Source organism: Lepisma saccharinum, chromosome 20 (assembly GCF_977018435.1).
Source record: "Lepisma saccharinum chromosome 20, izLepSacc3.1, whole genome shotgun sequence".
NCBI classification, from domain to species: Eukaryota; Metazoa; Arthropoda; class Insecta; order Zygentoma; family Lepismatidae; genus Lepisma; species Lepisma saccharinum.
The window spans coordinates 20,792,045-20,808,069 of NC_139248.1; the positions used below are offsets into that span (position 1 = coordinate 20,792,045).

General features: G+C 37.6%; 1 protein-coding gene and 1 long non-coding RNA gene across 4 annotated transcripts in view; one reads left to right on the forward strand and one right to left on the reverse strand.

Moving 5' to 3' along the window:
- LOC146003752 (uncharacterized) overlaps nt 1–2,164 on the forward strand; it is a 434,112-nt gene extending 431,948 nt beyond the window's left edge. Inside the window, exon 3 of the long non-coding RNA XR_014443857.1 lies at nt 2,030–2,164. This is a non-coding gene — a long non-coding RNA (uncharacterized LOC146003752). The remainder of the gene's footprint in view (nt 1–2,029) is intronic.
- CDase (neutral ceramidase) overlaps nt 1–16,025 on the reverse strand; it is a 148,897-nt gene that overhangs the window by 14,204 nt on the left and 118,668 nt on the right. For all 3 annotated transcript variants that reach the window (XM_083142155.1, XM_083142156.1, XM_083142154.1), the window contains exons 12-13: nt 14,765–14,929; nt 2,052–2,164 (exon numbers count right to left, since the gene is read on the reverse strand). In XM_083142155.1, coding sequence (XP_082998281.1) covers nt 2,052–2,164; nt 14,765–14,929 — 278 coding nt within the window. The remainder of the gene's footprint in view (nt 1–2,051; nt 2,165–14,764; nt 14,930–16,025) is intronic.

The following is a 16,025-nucleotide window of genomic DNA, read 5'->3' on the forward strand; positions in this document are numbered from 1 at the left end:
TGGAAAAATGGAAGAAGTGAATTTTAGAAGATACACTTATCACTATTACTTCATAAAATGTTAAATGTATCTGGAAAAATGGAAGAAGTGAATTTTAGAAGATGCATTTTCGCTTTTACTTCTTAAAATGTTAAACGAATCTGAAAAATGGAAGAAGTGAATTTTAGAAGATGCACTTATCGCTATTACTTCTTAAACTGTTAAATGGATCTGGAAAAATGGAAGAAGTGAATTTTAGAAGATGCACTTATCGCTATTCCTTCTTACAATATTAAACGAAATTGGAAAAATGGAAGAAGTGAATTTTAGAAGATGCACTTATCGCTATTCCTTCTTTCAATATTAAACGAAATTGGAAAAATGGAAGAAGTGAATTTTAGAAGATGCAGTTATCGCTATTACTTCTTAAAATGTTAAACGAATCTGAAAAAAATGGAAGAAGTGAATTGTAGAAGATGCACTTATCGCTGTTACTTCTTAAACTGTTAAATGGATCTGGAAAAATGGAAGAAGTGAATTTTAGAAGATGCACTTATCGCTATTACTTCTTACAATATTAAACGAATCTGAAAAATGGAAGAAGTGAATTTTAGAAGATGCACTTATCGCTATTACTTCTTAAAATGTTAAACGAATATGAAAAAATGGAAGGAGTTAATTTTAAAAGATGCACTTATCGCTATTACTTCTTACAATATTAAACTAAATTAGAAAAATGGAAGAAGTGTATTTTAGAAGATGCACTTATTTCTATTACTTCTTAAAATGTTAAACGACTCTGAAAAAATGGAAGAAATGAATTTTAGAAGATGCACTTATCGCTTTTACTTGTTAAACTGTTAAATGGATCTGGAAAAATGGAAGAAGTGAATTTTAGAAGATGCACTTATTGCTATTACTTCTTGAAATGTTAAACGAATCTGAAAAATGGAAGAAGTGAATTTTAGAATATGCACTTATCGCTATTACTTCTTAAACTGTTAAACGAATCTGAAAAAATGGAAGATGTGAATTTTTGAAGATGCACTTATCGCTATTGCTTCTTACAATATTAAACTAAATTAGAAAAATGGAAGAAGTGTATTTTAGAAGATGCACTTATTTCTATTACTTCTTAAAATGTTAATCGACTCTGAAAAAATGGAAGAAATTAATTTTAGAAGATGCACTTATCGCTTTTACTTGTTAAACTGTTAAATGGATCAGGAAAAATGGAAGATGTGAATTTTTGAAGATGCACTTATCGCTATTACTTCTTAAAATGTTAAATGTATCTGGAAAAATGGAAGTAGTGAATTTTAGAAGATGCACTTATTGCTATTACTTCTTAAAATATTAAACGAATCTGAAAAAATGGAAGAAGTGAATTTTAGAAGATGGACTTATCGCTATTACTTCTTAAAGTGTTAAATGTATCTGGAAAAATGGAAGAAGTGAATTTTAGAAGATGCACTTATCGCTATTACTTCTTAAAATGTTAAATGGATCGGGAAAAATGGAAGAAGTGAATTTTAGAAGATGCACTTATCACTTTTCCATCTGTCCAAGTGTCATCTTGTCCTCCTAGGTTTTTTACCATCAGTCTTCCCGGTCGTATAATTGCGCAGAGGAGGGGGGGGCGAGTTGTCCCTCCTAATATTTGCACTTAGTATAGAATGATTTTTATCTCCGTTTATATACAATATTATACCGAGTAGCCAGAATTAAAATTTTACTACTCACAGCCCTCTGTAGTCTGTTCGAAGCAACGAGCTGCGCTGAAACTTGGTATTGAGGCTATGGAGACCAAGGGGAAGCGAAATGCTGCGTAAATAGATAGTTCAAATTTTCACCACCAGGTCGAAATATGGCGCTGAAATACCAACAACCAGTAATTTGAGTTTTTGTCTGCTTGCCCCCCCTTCCCCCACCAGGCGTTGCGCCACGTAGTTTAGATATGGTTTTATGAATCAAAATTGTTACTTGATACATTCTCGAGTGTGAAAATGAAATGTATTTGTATTTATTTTGTGTGTTTCTTTATTTACAGAGGATCCCAATACTCCACTCACTTCGTTTCCCAGTTTGCATCGGTGAATTTCACTTCCCAGCCGCCACCTTGGCTCTTTTCGACGTACAGAAAAGAGGCTTCCAGCGATAAGTTATTCCTTGGATGGCCTGACACCTGAAGGTAAGTACAGAAACATATTAATTGGCTAGAATTTATGAAACTGCAAATTCTCTTAACAACTACACACATCTGAAACACGTTGTATTAATTTCATAATAATGAAATGTTAAACAAAAATATAAAGAGCTCATTACAAATATAATCGAAATTAGGCAGGATGTCGTAGCAATAGATTTGAAATTTATCGAACAAGGAGACTAAGGCAGCGTCCGAATCAGTGTTGCCACAATCTGTAAGCACAATTTCCCTTTGCAAGGGGTAAAATTTCCCTTTCTCGCCCATTTTTCCCTTTATCTAAAGAATTACTAATAATAATAATAATAATAATAATAAATATTATCGTTGATTCATGTTCGTATGTACGTATCGTATGTATAAAATGTTAAACAATTTAACTTTGAAATGCTACGACGCCAGTGGTCCCGGTTTCGAATCCCGGCCTGGGATGGCTGTTTGTGAGTGTCCATTCATAAATTTCATCATATCATCACTCATCAATCAGCCACCCACTCCCAAAGCCAGGACATAAGGGTGAATGGTCAATAACCTCCAGTCCCAAACGGTAGCCAGATGTGGACCAACCCAAATTCCACCCTTCCTCTCAGAACAAAATATACGACAATTTTTTTTATAAAAAAATCTCATTTTCAAAACTGGAATCTCTTATAATGTTTAATATAATTAATATTGAGTCTGTCTTAAATATTCCCTGAAAATTCACTATTTTTCATCGAATTTCCCTTTTCACTTAAAATTAGCTCCAAATTTCCCTTCAAAAAGGGAAATTTCCTTTCATGTGGCAACACTGGTCCGAATCAGCAGCAGATGTCACCTACAGCACCGTTTCATCCGGGGACTCAGCCTACCTCCCTTCTCCGGATTGGCGGCAGACGTGGAGTCTGAGGGGAGAAGTGCTAAGGCACGGCAGGTGCACGCTACAACTAGCTGTGACCCTGCGCTTGGCAGCCATATTGCAACTTCCGCTTTGCGGAGACAACTTTTACTGAATAGACGATGTAAAAGTCGGTGTTTCTTGGACATTTTATCGATAACACTGAATGTAGAAAAATTGTAAAAGAAGAAATCATATGCCACATTTTTAATATGAGTAGTCACTGGGTGGAAATCATTGTAATGTGTGGTTGGCGTCTGTCTTCTGCTTCTGCACTGTGCGCATGCGCCCCAGAGCGCGGTGAGTGACGTTCGGACTGACACCTGGCGGGAAAAGAGACAACCGTGTTGCAAGGGGACACGAGCGGCTAGGGACCAGGGTTCTTAAAGGTCCAGGGACCCATAAATTCTAATGGGTTCTATTGGGTTCCGCTGAAGGAACATGTTTAATAGCACAATTTAAATTCGGTCCAAGTAGCGTATTGTTCAGTGATGTGCGTCTACGCGTAAACAACGATATTCTACATTCTACACGTAGACTATTTTATACACGTACATTACGTAATCTATGTAAACAACATGGCGAAAGGTGATAACTTAGCAAAGGGCGCCGTGGAATTAGAAGAAAATTATACTGCGTATCAGTTGCTGATGGTTGAGGAGAACTTTTCATACTCTTTCTTCCAAATTCGAACAATTTCTCACCTAGGAAGATACCTAATGTAGGAAATATTCTAGTGTTTTATGGGAAAATACCACTTTTCCCCCACGACTGCCATCTGTTTTGTTTTTTTCAAACTATTTATTTTCTTACGTAGTTGATAATAGAAGAGAAGAGAAATTTTGTTATAAATAGGATTCTTTTCAGTTCGTTACGAACCAATATAGTTGAAAATGTCACTTTCCTTTCATGAAACCCTTGAAAATTAATTTTAATGCACTTTAGATTGTCTACGTAGTCTATGTAAACTACAACCCAATGTAATCTACGCGTAGATTACGTGTAGACAACGCATGTAGACGTAAACTTATAGTCTACGGCACATCACTGGTATTGTTACATTGAAAAAAGTTCCTGGACGATATTTTAAATATTCCAGAAAAATGGTTCCTGGACCGTATTTAAATTGATCCGGAAAAAGATTCCTGGGCCGAATTGAAATGCTTTAAATATGAAAAGGTTATACACTGTCTAGAAATCATTTACGTTTGCTGATTTTCTCTCGCAGTCCGGGATTGAATATATTTACAATTCCTGGACCAGGGTTGATCGATCAAAAGTTGCCTTCTAAAAATGTCCGCGAGTACGTTTTACATTGTACTGTCACACTGCGGTTGTAGAAAACGTAGCGCAGGGAATAAATCAAACCGTTGTTGTTCTCTCGTGGGCCAGGTTCAAAAACTCCCTTGTCGAAGAGTTACTGTACACAACGCAATGGACTATATTAGTGTGGCGTGACATTGAGTTCAAACGGATCTGGCATCCGATCCAAGAACCGCAGCCAATAGGAGCCGTCGATGAGGTAACGTGAGGCTCAGCAGATATCACAAGGACGGACGCTACAACCAAGTGAAGGAACGCGCGCGAGAGAATGGGGTTACATGGAGAGGGACAACGTGACTGCAGCTTTTGCGTTTCGCCCATTTCTACCTTGTACCTTAGATAATTGGCGAGGACTAAGGTATACGACTTTTGGAACTTGGAACATCAGAGGCCTTAACAGAAAAGAAGTTGAAATAGTAAAAGAAATGAAGAACACCAAAGTAAAATATTTAGCCCTAACTGAAACCAAGAAAAAAGGAAATGGAGAAATTGAGTTAGATGACGGATATGTATTGATATATAGTGGAGTACCGAGAATGGAAAGAGCTAGAGGAGGGGTGGCACTTCTGATCCACGAAGAAAAGAAAAACAATATAATAGATTGGGAATTCATAAGTGAGAGAATAATGATTGTTAACATTAAAGAAGAAGAAGAAAATATAGTAATGATAATAGTTTATGGTCCAAATGAAGATGATACAGTAGAGAATAAAAACATGTTCTATGATTCACTACAGAAAATCATAGATGAAAGAAAGGAAGAAGTATTGATAGTAGGAGATCTAAATGGAAGAGTAGGAAACAATACGGAAGAATGGAGACAGGTAATAGGACAACATGGAGAAGAGACATTAAATGATAATGGCACACGAATCTTAGAATTATGTGTAACAAACGACATGGTAGTGGTAAATACTAAATTCCCACATAAAGAAATCCATAAATACACCAGGGAAGAACCAACAAGAAGGGAAAAATCTATAATTGACTATTTCATAGTAGAGAGAAATACAATGAGAAAGATAAGAGATGCCAGAGTCAAAAGAGGGGCGGAAATTGGGAGCGACCATAAACTATTAATAATGGAAAGAGTAGTACAAAGAAGTAGAGTGCTAAAAACTAATGGAAAAAGAAGACAGGAAAAGCAAAATAAAATAAGAATAAAGGCATACAAATTAAAAGATACAAAAGTTAAAGAAAAATATCAGCAACTAATAGAAGCAAAGATACAAGAGAAACATGAAAAGGAAGAAAGAGACGTAGATAAATTGTGGGATGAATTTAAGAAGATTTTGCTACAGTCTGCAGAGGAAAGCTGCGGGACAACATACATTGGAAACAAAATGAAAAGAACGGCATGGTGGACAGATGAGCTGAAAGAAGAAGTCACGCATAAGAAAATACTGTGGAAAAAGTACCTATCAATTAATGATTTAGAAAGCTTCGAAGAGTATAGGAGGCAAAGGGATATAGTTAAAAAGAAAGTGTTAGAGGCTAAAAAGAACTCGTGGAGAAAATTTGGGGAAAGTATGGAAGAGAACAGCCGAGAAAATCAAAAACTATTCTACAAAGTTTTAAAGACCTTGAGAAAAGATAAAGAAAGCCCATTAAAATATATAAAAGGAAAAGATGGTAAACTAAGAACAAAACCAGAAAAAATCATGCAAAGATGGAAGGAATACTTCGAAGAATTGCTGAAGGATGAAACACAAACTAACAGGACGGAGGTTCAAGCCGGAAACGAAAGAACAGAAGATATAGAAATGGAGGATGAAGAAGAGGAAATAAATGATATCAAAGTAGAAGAATTAAAAGCAGCATTAAAGAAAATGAAGTTAGGTAAGGCTAGTGGACATGATGGTTTAACACCAGAAATGCTTAAATACATGGGAAATGCTGGAGAGCAACTGTTTTTGAACCTACTGAATGTTATATGGGAAAAGAAAACTGTACCGAAGGAATGGGAGATATCAGTAATAATCCCAATCTTCAAGAAAGGGGATAATAGAGAATGTAGAAACCATCGGGGAATCTCATTGCTCAGTGTGCCAGGGAAGATATATTCAAGAATCCTGGAGAATAGACTCAGAAAATATGTCGAAGAGCAATTGGAAGAAAGTCAAGCAGGCTTTAGACCAGCAAGAAGTGTACAAGACCATATTTTCACCCTCAAACAAATAACAGATAAGACAATAGAATACAATAAAAAGGCACATGTATGTTTTGTAGATCTACAAAAGGCTTTTGATAGAGTTCCTTGGAATGAGATATGGAAATCCTTAGAGAAGAAAGGAGTGGATAAAAACCTAATAAAAGCAATCCAAAGTTGGTACAAAGGATGCAGATGTTACGTGAGGACGAGAAACCACCAGTCAGAGGAATTTGAAATAACAACAGGAGTTAAACAGGGAGATATACTATCACCATATCTATTTATAATACTATTAGATGAAGTAATAAAGGAATGCCATATAAAAATGAAACAATTTCAGGTAGGATACTGGAATATGAAATCAATTAAACTAACAGAGCTCATATACGCTGATGATATTATACTAATAGCTAATACACAGGCTAGTTTACAATATAATCTAAATATTCTTAATGAAGAATTAAAGAAGAAGAATATGGAAATAAATACGGAGAAAACTAAAACAATGATAATCAGCAGAGAAAAGACAAACCATAAGATAAAACTGAATAACGAACCTTTAGAACAAGTGACAAATTTCAAGTATCTTGGAGTAATTATAAACAGTCAAGGAAAAGAAGAGGAAGAAATAAGAGATAGAATCATGAAGACAGGAAAGCTATATCAAATGATAAACCGAGGATTTATAGGCAAAAAAGAAATATCTACCCAAACAAAATTCACTGTATACAAAACAATTTATATACCAACACTTACATATAGCAGTGAAAATTGGACATTGACTGGAAAACACATGCAAAGTGTACAAACAATGGAAATGAGGTACCTTCGAAGAATAAGTGGGAAAACCAGGAAAGATCGGATAAGGAATCAAACCATTCGGCAATCTTTAAATGCTCAGCCACTACAAGAAACAGTTGAACGTAATCAACTTAGATGGTTCGGCCATTTGAGCAGAATGAGTGAGACGAGACTGCCAAAGCAGATATGGGAAGCACGTCCACAAGGAACAAGACCAAAAGGAAGACCAAGAAAGACATGGAATATGAGTGTCAAAGAGATTTTGGAGAAACGAAGCATAAGATGGAAAGAGGCACAGGAAAAGGCGATGGACAGAAACGTCTGGAGAACTCTCTGTAACCCCTCGACACCGGCAGGTAGAAGAGGACGCGACTAAGTAAGTAAGTAACCTTAGATTCTCGAGGCAGTCAGTACCTGGATTAGTCTTTCATGCTCACAAGTGGATAATTGTTCATCGTCAGGTCCGTATTCGATCCAAGTTGCGAATTGTTTCATTTCAATACGGAACTTGTATCCCATTTAAACTGATTGGAATAAAGGTTCCTGGACCGAATTTAAATTGGTTCGGAAAAAAGGTTCTTGGACCGTATTTAAATTGATCGGGAAAAAGGGTTTTTGGACCGAATTGAAATACTTTACAGATAAAAAGGTTCTTTACGGTCCAGAACCCATTTACGCTTGCTGATTTTCTCTCCTGGACCGGAATTGAGTTTATTTAAAATTCCTGGACCTTTAAAAACCCTGCTTGGAACTGCATTAGAACCTTGGGAAATCCATGCTAACAGCACCAAACCTAACCTACCTAACCTATCCACGTAGGCATATAATAGAATACATAAGCATGCAAATAGGTTTGGCAAGTTATATTTTGTATATTTAAGCAATTATATGCATACGTGGATAGCTTAGGCAGGTTAGGTTTGGTGCCGTTAGCATGGATTTCCCAAGCTACTAATGCTGTCCCTAGCCGCTCATCAAGGGGGCATGTAGATTCGGAGGACTTCGATGGCACACGATAGCAACGGGAGAGGAATGGACGGGACGGAGCGCTTGGTAATCCGGATACGACCTAACTTACCTGCACTTACTATAAATTTCAATTATTTCCTTTCATCGCCAGATGTCTTGTACACCTGCCACTACCCTCTGACAAAACCAATGTTGCCAGTACGCTTCGTAATATCTTTTTTTTAAAAAAAAAACACATCGTTTTTTATGAATATGTCGTAATTAACGTAATAAATCGTCTGTAATGCATAAAATACGTAACGATTTATCCTTCTTTTATCAATTCGATAATTACTCACAGAGAACATCGATACACATCCAAAATTATTGCAAGCGACTACTCCATACCTGTCTTTTGCCCATGTTTTTCTTTTTCACTTCGTACAAGAAAAACTCAATTTGCTGACCAAGGCAGAAATTTATTTTATTTTAAAACATAAACGAAACGTAACGTTTCAACCTTCTAGCAAGGTCTTCTTCAGACTCTGTACCAAGTACAAATGAAACAAGGTACAAAACAAGAAGAGATATATACACAAAAATCACTCCCTTCCAGACACAAGATTATTAGAAAGTTGTTTCTGAAACATTCCAGCAGGTGGCCTTCCCTTGTCAACTGTACTTTCACCTGACAGGCGATTTAACTAAACATTTCCTATCATCTGGAAAGTGATTGGACTCTTTATCTCATTCTATTTTTCCTTTCTTTCTTCATTCCTCTTCCTTCTTCTCTTATCTTTCGCTCTTGTCCTTTCCAATCTTTCTAACACCTTCTTCCATTCTTTGTTTATCTTCAGTCCCCCATTCCAGTTCATTGTGTCTTCTTCCCCTTTCTTCTCTATTTCCTTGGCCTCCTTCCATTTTCTCACTAGTATTCTCTTCTCCCTTCCTATCTGCTTAGCCTCATCCCACTCTATGTCATGTCCTGTTTCTCTCGTGTGTTTAAAGGCCACCTGCTGGAATGTTCCAGAAACAACTTTCTAATAATCTTGTGTCTGGAGGGGAGTGATTTTTGTGTATATATATATCGTCCTGTTTTGTACCTTGTTTCATTTGTACTTGGTACAGAGTCTGAAGAAGACCTTGCTAGAAGGTTGAAACGTTACGTTTAGTTTATGTTTTAAAATTAAATAAATTTCTGCCTTGGTCAGCATATTGAGTTTTTCATATCATGGAAACAAGGCTTAATGGTGTTATAATTCGTACAAGAACTTTTTTTTTTTTACACCTCAGTAACTTTTCCCCCATACTGAACGGTCACGCAAAGATTCATTTTCTTGTTTTATGTTTGAAAAGTATCCACAAAGACGAAGTTGATACCCAGTGCAAGGTTCATGTAGCTTTTTGTACAGAAGCGTAAATTTTCGGACATCCTGTCGAACGCAGCAATACAATATCACTGCCTGAGGATCAAGTATTGAAATACAATTGATTCCTGTAATGATGTTGAAGTGAAATTCAAGTTGTAAGTAATGGAAATGGCTGGCAGATTGTTGGGGCGATTGTTGTGAAGTTTCGTTTCTGTGACTTCAATTGGCGTTGAATGGTACACTAGCGTTATTCTTGCAGTAATGATTCGGTGACCCTTTGGCCATCTTGTGTTGAGTCTGTGGATCTTGCAAGGGCTTAACGATTCATTGCAAGGAAGTTGTTCCCAGAGACATGGGGGAGCCAATCTGGACATTTGTGTTCCAATACTGCTGACTTGTCGAATGGAATTTGCTATTATGCTGCACCAAAACGTTTCGATTCCAGAACCTCTAGGATCTGCTGCTTGCTGGAGTATCGGCTGTTCCCGTTGATTATATTCTCCCTGCTTTGTTTTGGGTGGCTTGCAGTGTAGGCAGGTTGAATTTGGTTATGTTGTGCCATGCTGCGATGGCACGTAGTATAGCTGGTCGTACCATGCTATTGTAGATCCTGACTCCAATGATAGGCTTTAGGCTTCTGAGGATGAAGTACAATCATTCTAGCCTATGGTTGCCTTTATACTGACGCTCCTCAACGTGTTAGATCATGGTCTAGCTTCAGTCCGCGGTAACAAGCGGTGTCAGCATCTTGTATGGGTTTCCCAAATAGAGTCAAATTCTATTCGTTTGAAGAAGATGCCGGTATTCTTCGTGGAATTGTTTGGTCTTCTCTCACCACCTTTGGAGGTCTCTGCTAGCTTCTTTTGGCACCAAGGTAGGCTCCGTCGTCGGTATAGTGAACCGGAAATCATGACGACACCCAGATCCACACTAGATCGAAGGGGTCCTGCACGTGGAGGAACATCTCCACTATGGTCATCCTCCTATTCTGATTCACCGTGACATCATGTACGACTAAAGCCAAACTGGAAGGCTGGTAGCAGTCGTAGTCCCAGAAGTCTACGAAGCAGAATTCTCTCTGGATCTTGTGTGACAAATGACTTGTGAACTACTCCTCGTCTGTCGTAAATTCTTCCCTGGCTTCAACATGGAGCAGATGATTGAAGTCTTTCACTGGTCCCTATGGTAAGCTCTTCTTAGGACTGCATTGAACGCTTTTGCCAAGAACACCGGAGCATTACTGGTCATCTTCAGTTCTTCCGGTCTAATTTCGTCCAATCCTGGAACTTTCCAGTACAGGACACACCGGATCCCTTGCCATGGTCCTCTTAAGCTGGTCCTTTGGTGGCATATTTCTACGCAGCTCTGCTTTCAACTGTTCTTGTGAAGTTAAAATATATTGATTATAGATGGCGCGAAATTACATGTTACTTTTGCTTCGTCTGAAAGTAATAAATGTCCCAACTAATACTAAGTACATAAAAAATAAAGTACATAATTAATACACTTAATAAGACTTTAGTAAATATGGAAAAACTTAATGTAACTTTCACTCTGTTATTGATACAATTTACTAATTACAACAGATACTTGACTGAATAATAGGAAAATAAGTTTCAAGTATAAAGAAAATTGGAAGATCAATAACTTTGCATACAACATGTTTGCATGTTTTTGAAAACTGTTTTTGAAACCTTGAGCGACACACTAACATCTAGTTTTAGATAGTTCAAAAATATGTATGCCATATGTACTCATTATACACAACAAATCACTTAATATTTGTTAGCGATAATATCCTCCCAACTCCTTGATTACATATGTATTCATATTTTTCATATAATGCATGATTGTATGGAGATTACGGAATCATGGAAACATATTGTGTGCTACTGGCGTATTTAGCATACTATTTTGCGAAAATAGTAAGTTTTTCTATTCTTACCTTACACAGTTCAAGAGAAAGAATTTATAAACTTATAATTATGTACGTGATCAGTTCGTGATAACTAGAATGAGAATTTATGTCAAAATGCATTGACTTTATTACGTGTTTCGACAAAAACGTAAATAAATGAAACCATATTTAAGTTGCATAAAGAAGGAGCCCAAAATTTCGTCCCCTTGAAAGTTCTCGGTCCTGCCGCTAGGATTGTTATCGGCGCCAGTACGTGTGTGTAAGGGAAGGCAAGCAGAGCCAGTTGTGAACTTCTAGTGATTTAGGAAGGTTCTGTTAAGTAGATGTTTGGTTTTCTTGGTAACAATGAGTTATTGCAATGCCATTCCTTCAAGTCTTTTACGCCTAGTGTAGCCGTTGTGTTTGTATTCACTGCCTGTCATCGGCTTGGGTACCTTGCCAATAGAAGGGTGTCAGAGTTGTGTGGCATCAGGTTTACTTGTTGAGAAAGTGGGAGCCGCCATTTTGGTTTAAGGGTAGTTCATAATTTCGTCCCCTTTCCTGTTCCTAATTTCGTCCCCCTTCCTGTTCATAATTTCGTCCCCTCGTACTATTCGTTCTTGTTTGAGACGGGACCCTGTAAACATGGGATAAGGATGCCATGAAGAGGTCGATTGATGCAGTGTGCAAGAAGGAGGTGAGATACAAAGCAGCCAGCAATCTGGAAAGCTAAATGCTCATCTTAAAAAAATTATGATACGGTTATTTATATTTCAAGTAAACCTAATATTGTTTATGAATTTTGCTAAATTTAGGTTATTAATTTGCTATAAGTATAACATTTTGTATTAATTCACCACAGCCCACTAATTATATTAACTTTTGTATTGACTTGATGTGTATAATAATGAATGTTAAAGCTGACAGTTAGCAAAACAAAATTGAAAAATCGTAATTACTTAATTCTTTCGGAATTTTTTAGGGGGTCGATATTAGAAACACCCTTTTTGGTTTTACCGGAAACAAATAGTTTTGACTTTATTTTCTTTTGGTAGTAATAATTGATTAAAAAGGCGACTTGACTTGGTTTCCAAGTGAAGTGTTGGTTAACACGGGAAATTCAAATTTTGGAGATGGTGCGTTTTTTAATACGGTCTTCAGGGACGAAAATGTGATACGGGGATGAAATATGTCGATTTCTTGTTTTGATCTAAGGATTTAAGGATTTTGGTTTTGAATCGTGGGTGACACTAAAAGTTTTTAGATGCGGCAACACTGATTGCAGCAATACATTGTCTCTAGGATATGTTGAAGTTAGTAGTCTGTGAAGTGTGATAATGCTGCAAAATTTATAGTTGTTAATTGTTGTGTGCCAGAAATTAGTCAATTATTGTCGTGTGTGTACAGTATAATGGATTCTACACGGGAGCACTTCAGAGCAATGATTTTTTACGATTTTAGAGCAGGTTTAACGCAGCAGCAATGTTATGAAAGGCTCCGAAATGCATTTCAGGAGGAAGCCCCATGCCGTGCGACTGTGTTTAATTGGTTTTTAGAATTTCGACGTGGACGTCAGAAACTCAGTGATGAATTACGTGATGGTCGTCCTGTGACAGCAACTTCTCAACAAAACGTCGACAGAGTGCGTGGCATGATAGAGGAGGATAACCGGGTGACATATGCAGTTATTAGTGCAACACTGGGTATTGGTATGAATCAGGTTCAAACGATCCTGCATGACCGCCTTGGTGTCAGGAAGCTCTGTGCCAGATGGATCCCACACCATCTTACTCAGGAGCAAAAGCAGGCACGGGTCACATGGTGCATGAAAATGCTGGACAAATTTAACCAAGGACAATCAAATGCAGTGTATGACATCGTAACAGGTGACGAAACTTGGGTGTACTGTTATGAACCCGAGAGCCAACGACAGTCGACGCAGTGGATCTTCCCGGATGAAGACCCACCAACAAAAGTCAGGAAGGGACGAAGTGTTGGCAAGCAAATGGTTGCCACTTTCTTCAGTCGGACGGGCCATATTGCAACAGTGCCGCTACAGGGACGTCGGACCGTTAATGCTGAATGGTACACTACGGTTTGTTTACCGGAGATCGTACGGAAAGTTCGTGAAAAACGCCCACGAAGTCGCATTATTGTGCATCAAGACAATGTGCGCAGCCATACAGCAGTACGAACAATTGAATTCTTCAAAGCCTCCAAGATCAAAGAAATGACTCATCCTCCTTACAGTCCCGACCTCGCCCCTTGTGATTTCTTCCTGTTCCCTAAAATCAAGGATACATTACGAGGTTCTTCATTTCCTACACCCGAGGAGGCAGTCACCGCCTTCGTTCAGTGCATTCAAGAGGTGCCTGCAGATGTGTGGTCCCAGTGCTTTCACACTTGGTTTGAGCGGATGAACAAGTGTATCAACTGTCATGGAGAATACTTTGAAAAATTATAGCATTCATACTTTTGGTCTCCAGTGTTTTACTTGCGCGTGTCTAAAAACTTTTAGTGTGACCTATCGTACAATGATAGTACTCTCAGTAGGTACTCGTTGAGCGTCTTAAAATACAGACAACATCAAATGTTTTACCAATCCTTCAAAATGAGAGCTCATGCGAGTCAATCGGGAACCATCTCGACTCAGTTTATAAAGACACAATACTATAACTTTCAGCCAGAGCTCGAACAGGATTAAACGACAAAGCGACCCAATAACTTCTTCGATATTCGTATTTTATGTATTACGACACGTTTTATCATGTCGAAGTACCCTTTTATACAACTTAACCATGTTTACATCGAAATTTTTGCATATGAAAAATAGAAAACAATTTTTAAACAATTACATACAAAGGTAAATATTGAAAACAAAGAAAGAAAATATAAAATTACAAAGAAAGGAAATTTTTTAAAAAAATACATACGGGAAAATAGATATGTACATATCTAGCCTATACTCACGAGCATACAACAAACCACACACACATATTCATGACAGTAGTCAGGGATTTGAAATATTAAGGTGAATAAGGGGTGTCAGTGTTTTTCTGCACTTAACTGTAGTCAATTTGTCACTAAGTATAAACTTGTACTAAGGTGCTAACTATTTGTGACAAATAAAAAATGTTTTAAGGTATTAGTGTTAGGTTTAAATTAACATTAACAACGGTTGGCATGTTCTCCATAATATATGTGTACTTACAAATCTGGCACGAACTTCGTCTCCTGGGTAGGCCACAGGGGTAGGTTGAAGAACGCAGTCGCCGAACTCCTTTCCAAAAGCTGTGTCGTAGACCACTCCAGGTACGAAGGAAATGAGGTCGTTGAGAAATTCACCTGGATACGGACCAGGATCTAAAGTCCTACCCTATTGAGATTTAAACAAGATCCTTTAGTCAGAATGTAAGTAGATTGGTACGTAGTAAAATAAATTGTTAACGTTGAGATATAGGATCTTGAATTTGGCATAATTTGATGGCTTTTCGGGAGGAATTACAGTGCAGTGGATTATATGGTGCAGCAAAAACAAACTGGACAGATTTTATTCTGTTTAAATGCGCACACTAGCATCCGTCACGGAGAGGCGTGACCTTGACTGACGTTGTGACATCAGCGCCACTGTTCTGGAACTACTCAGTTGGTTAGAGGCAGCCATTCGGATAGGACGTGTTTCTAGTGCTCTGCGTGGATTTGAAGCTACGGCAGTCAGGTTTTGTTTGGCACAATTGTAATTGTTTATGTAATTCGCTCCTAAACAGTCTGCTGTGACCGCGCTTAGCCTATATCACTGAATAGGCATGTGTGAAAATAGCTTTGTGAACGCCATTTTGAATCTAACAGTGAGGTGAACAACTCTGTTTCTAGTGTTGTAAACAAACTGGAAAGAATGGCTTCAATGATGTAAGTAGATTGAAAGTTCGAATCACTTAAGAAGGAGACAATTTTGAAAGTTTTTAATTTGAAGTCAATAGAGAGAGCCAATAATGTTAAAATAATACTAATAGTACCGTTGTTATTTTATACACCCTCGTAAGCAGGAAAGGCACTGACTAAATCAATCAATCAGAGGGAAATGCAATAACCAGAAGGAAATTCCCCCACATCTTCCTTCAAGCTGTACCTGATGCGTGATCCACTCAATTGACATAGATCAGATTCTGAGAGTTGCTTGTTGAAAGATAAGGGATGAGATTTACCGTCGACTTTCAAGGAAAATCGTGACATGTATTCCCTTTCTTATTTTGATTTCTACTACGTTTGAACTCTACGAATGAAATTGAACAAAGATATGAAGTTTCAACATATTATGTCTTGAATCAAGTGTAGTAGGATGACAGACTTTCTTTGTAACTGCTTCAACGTGAGAAGACAAGTGATTATCACATGTGGGGTGCAAATAAGCTATGAGAGTAAGACAGGTAGAAAGAAGGAATGATCCATCTCTCGCTATCCATCTCAACCCA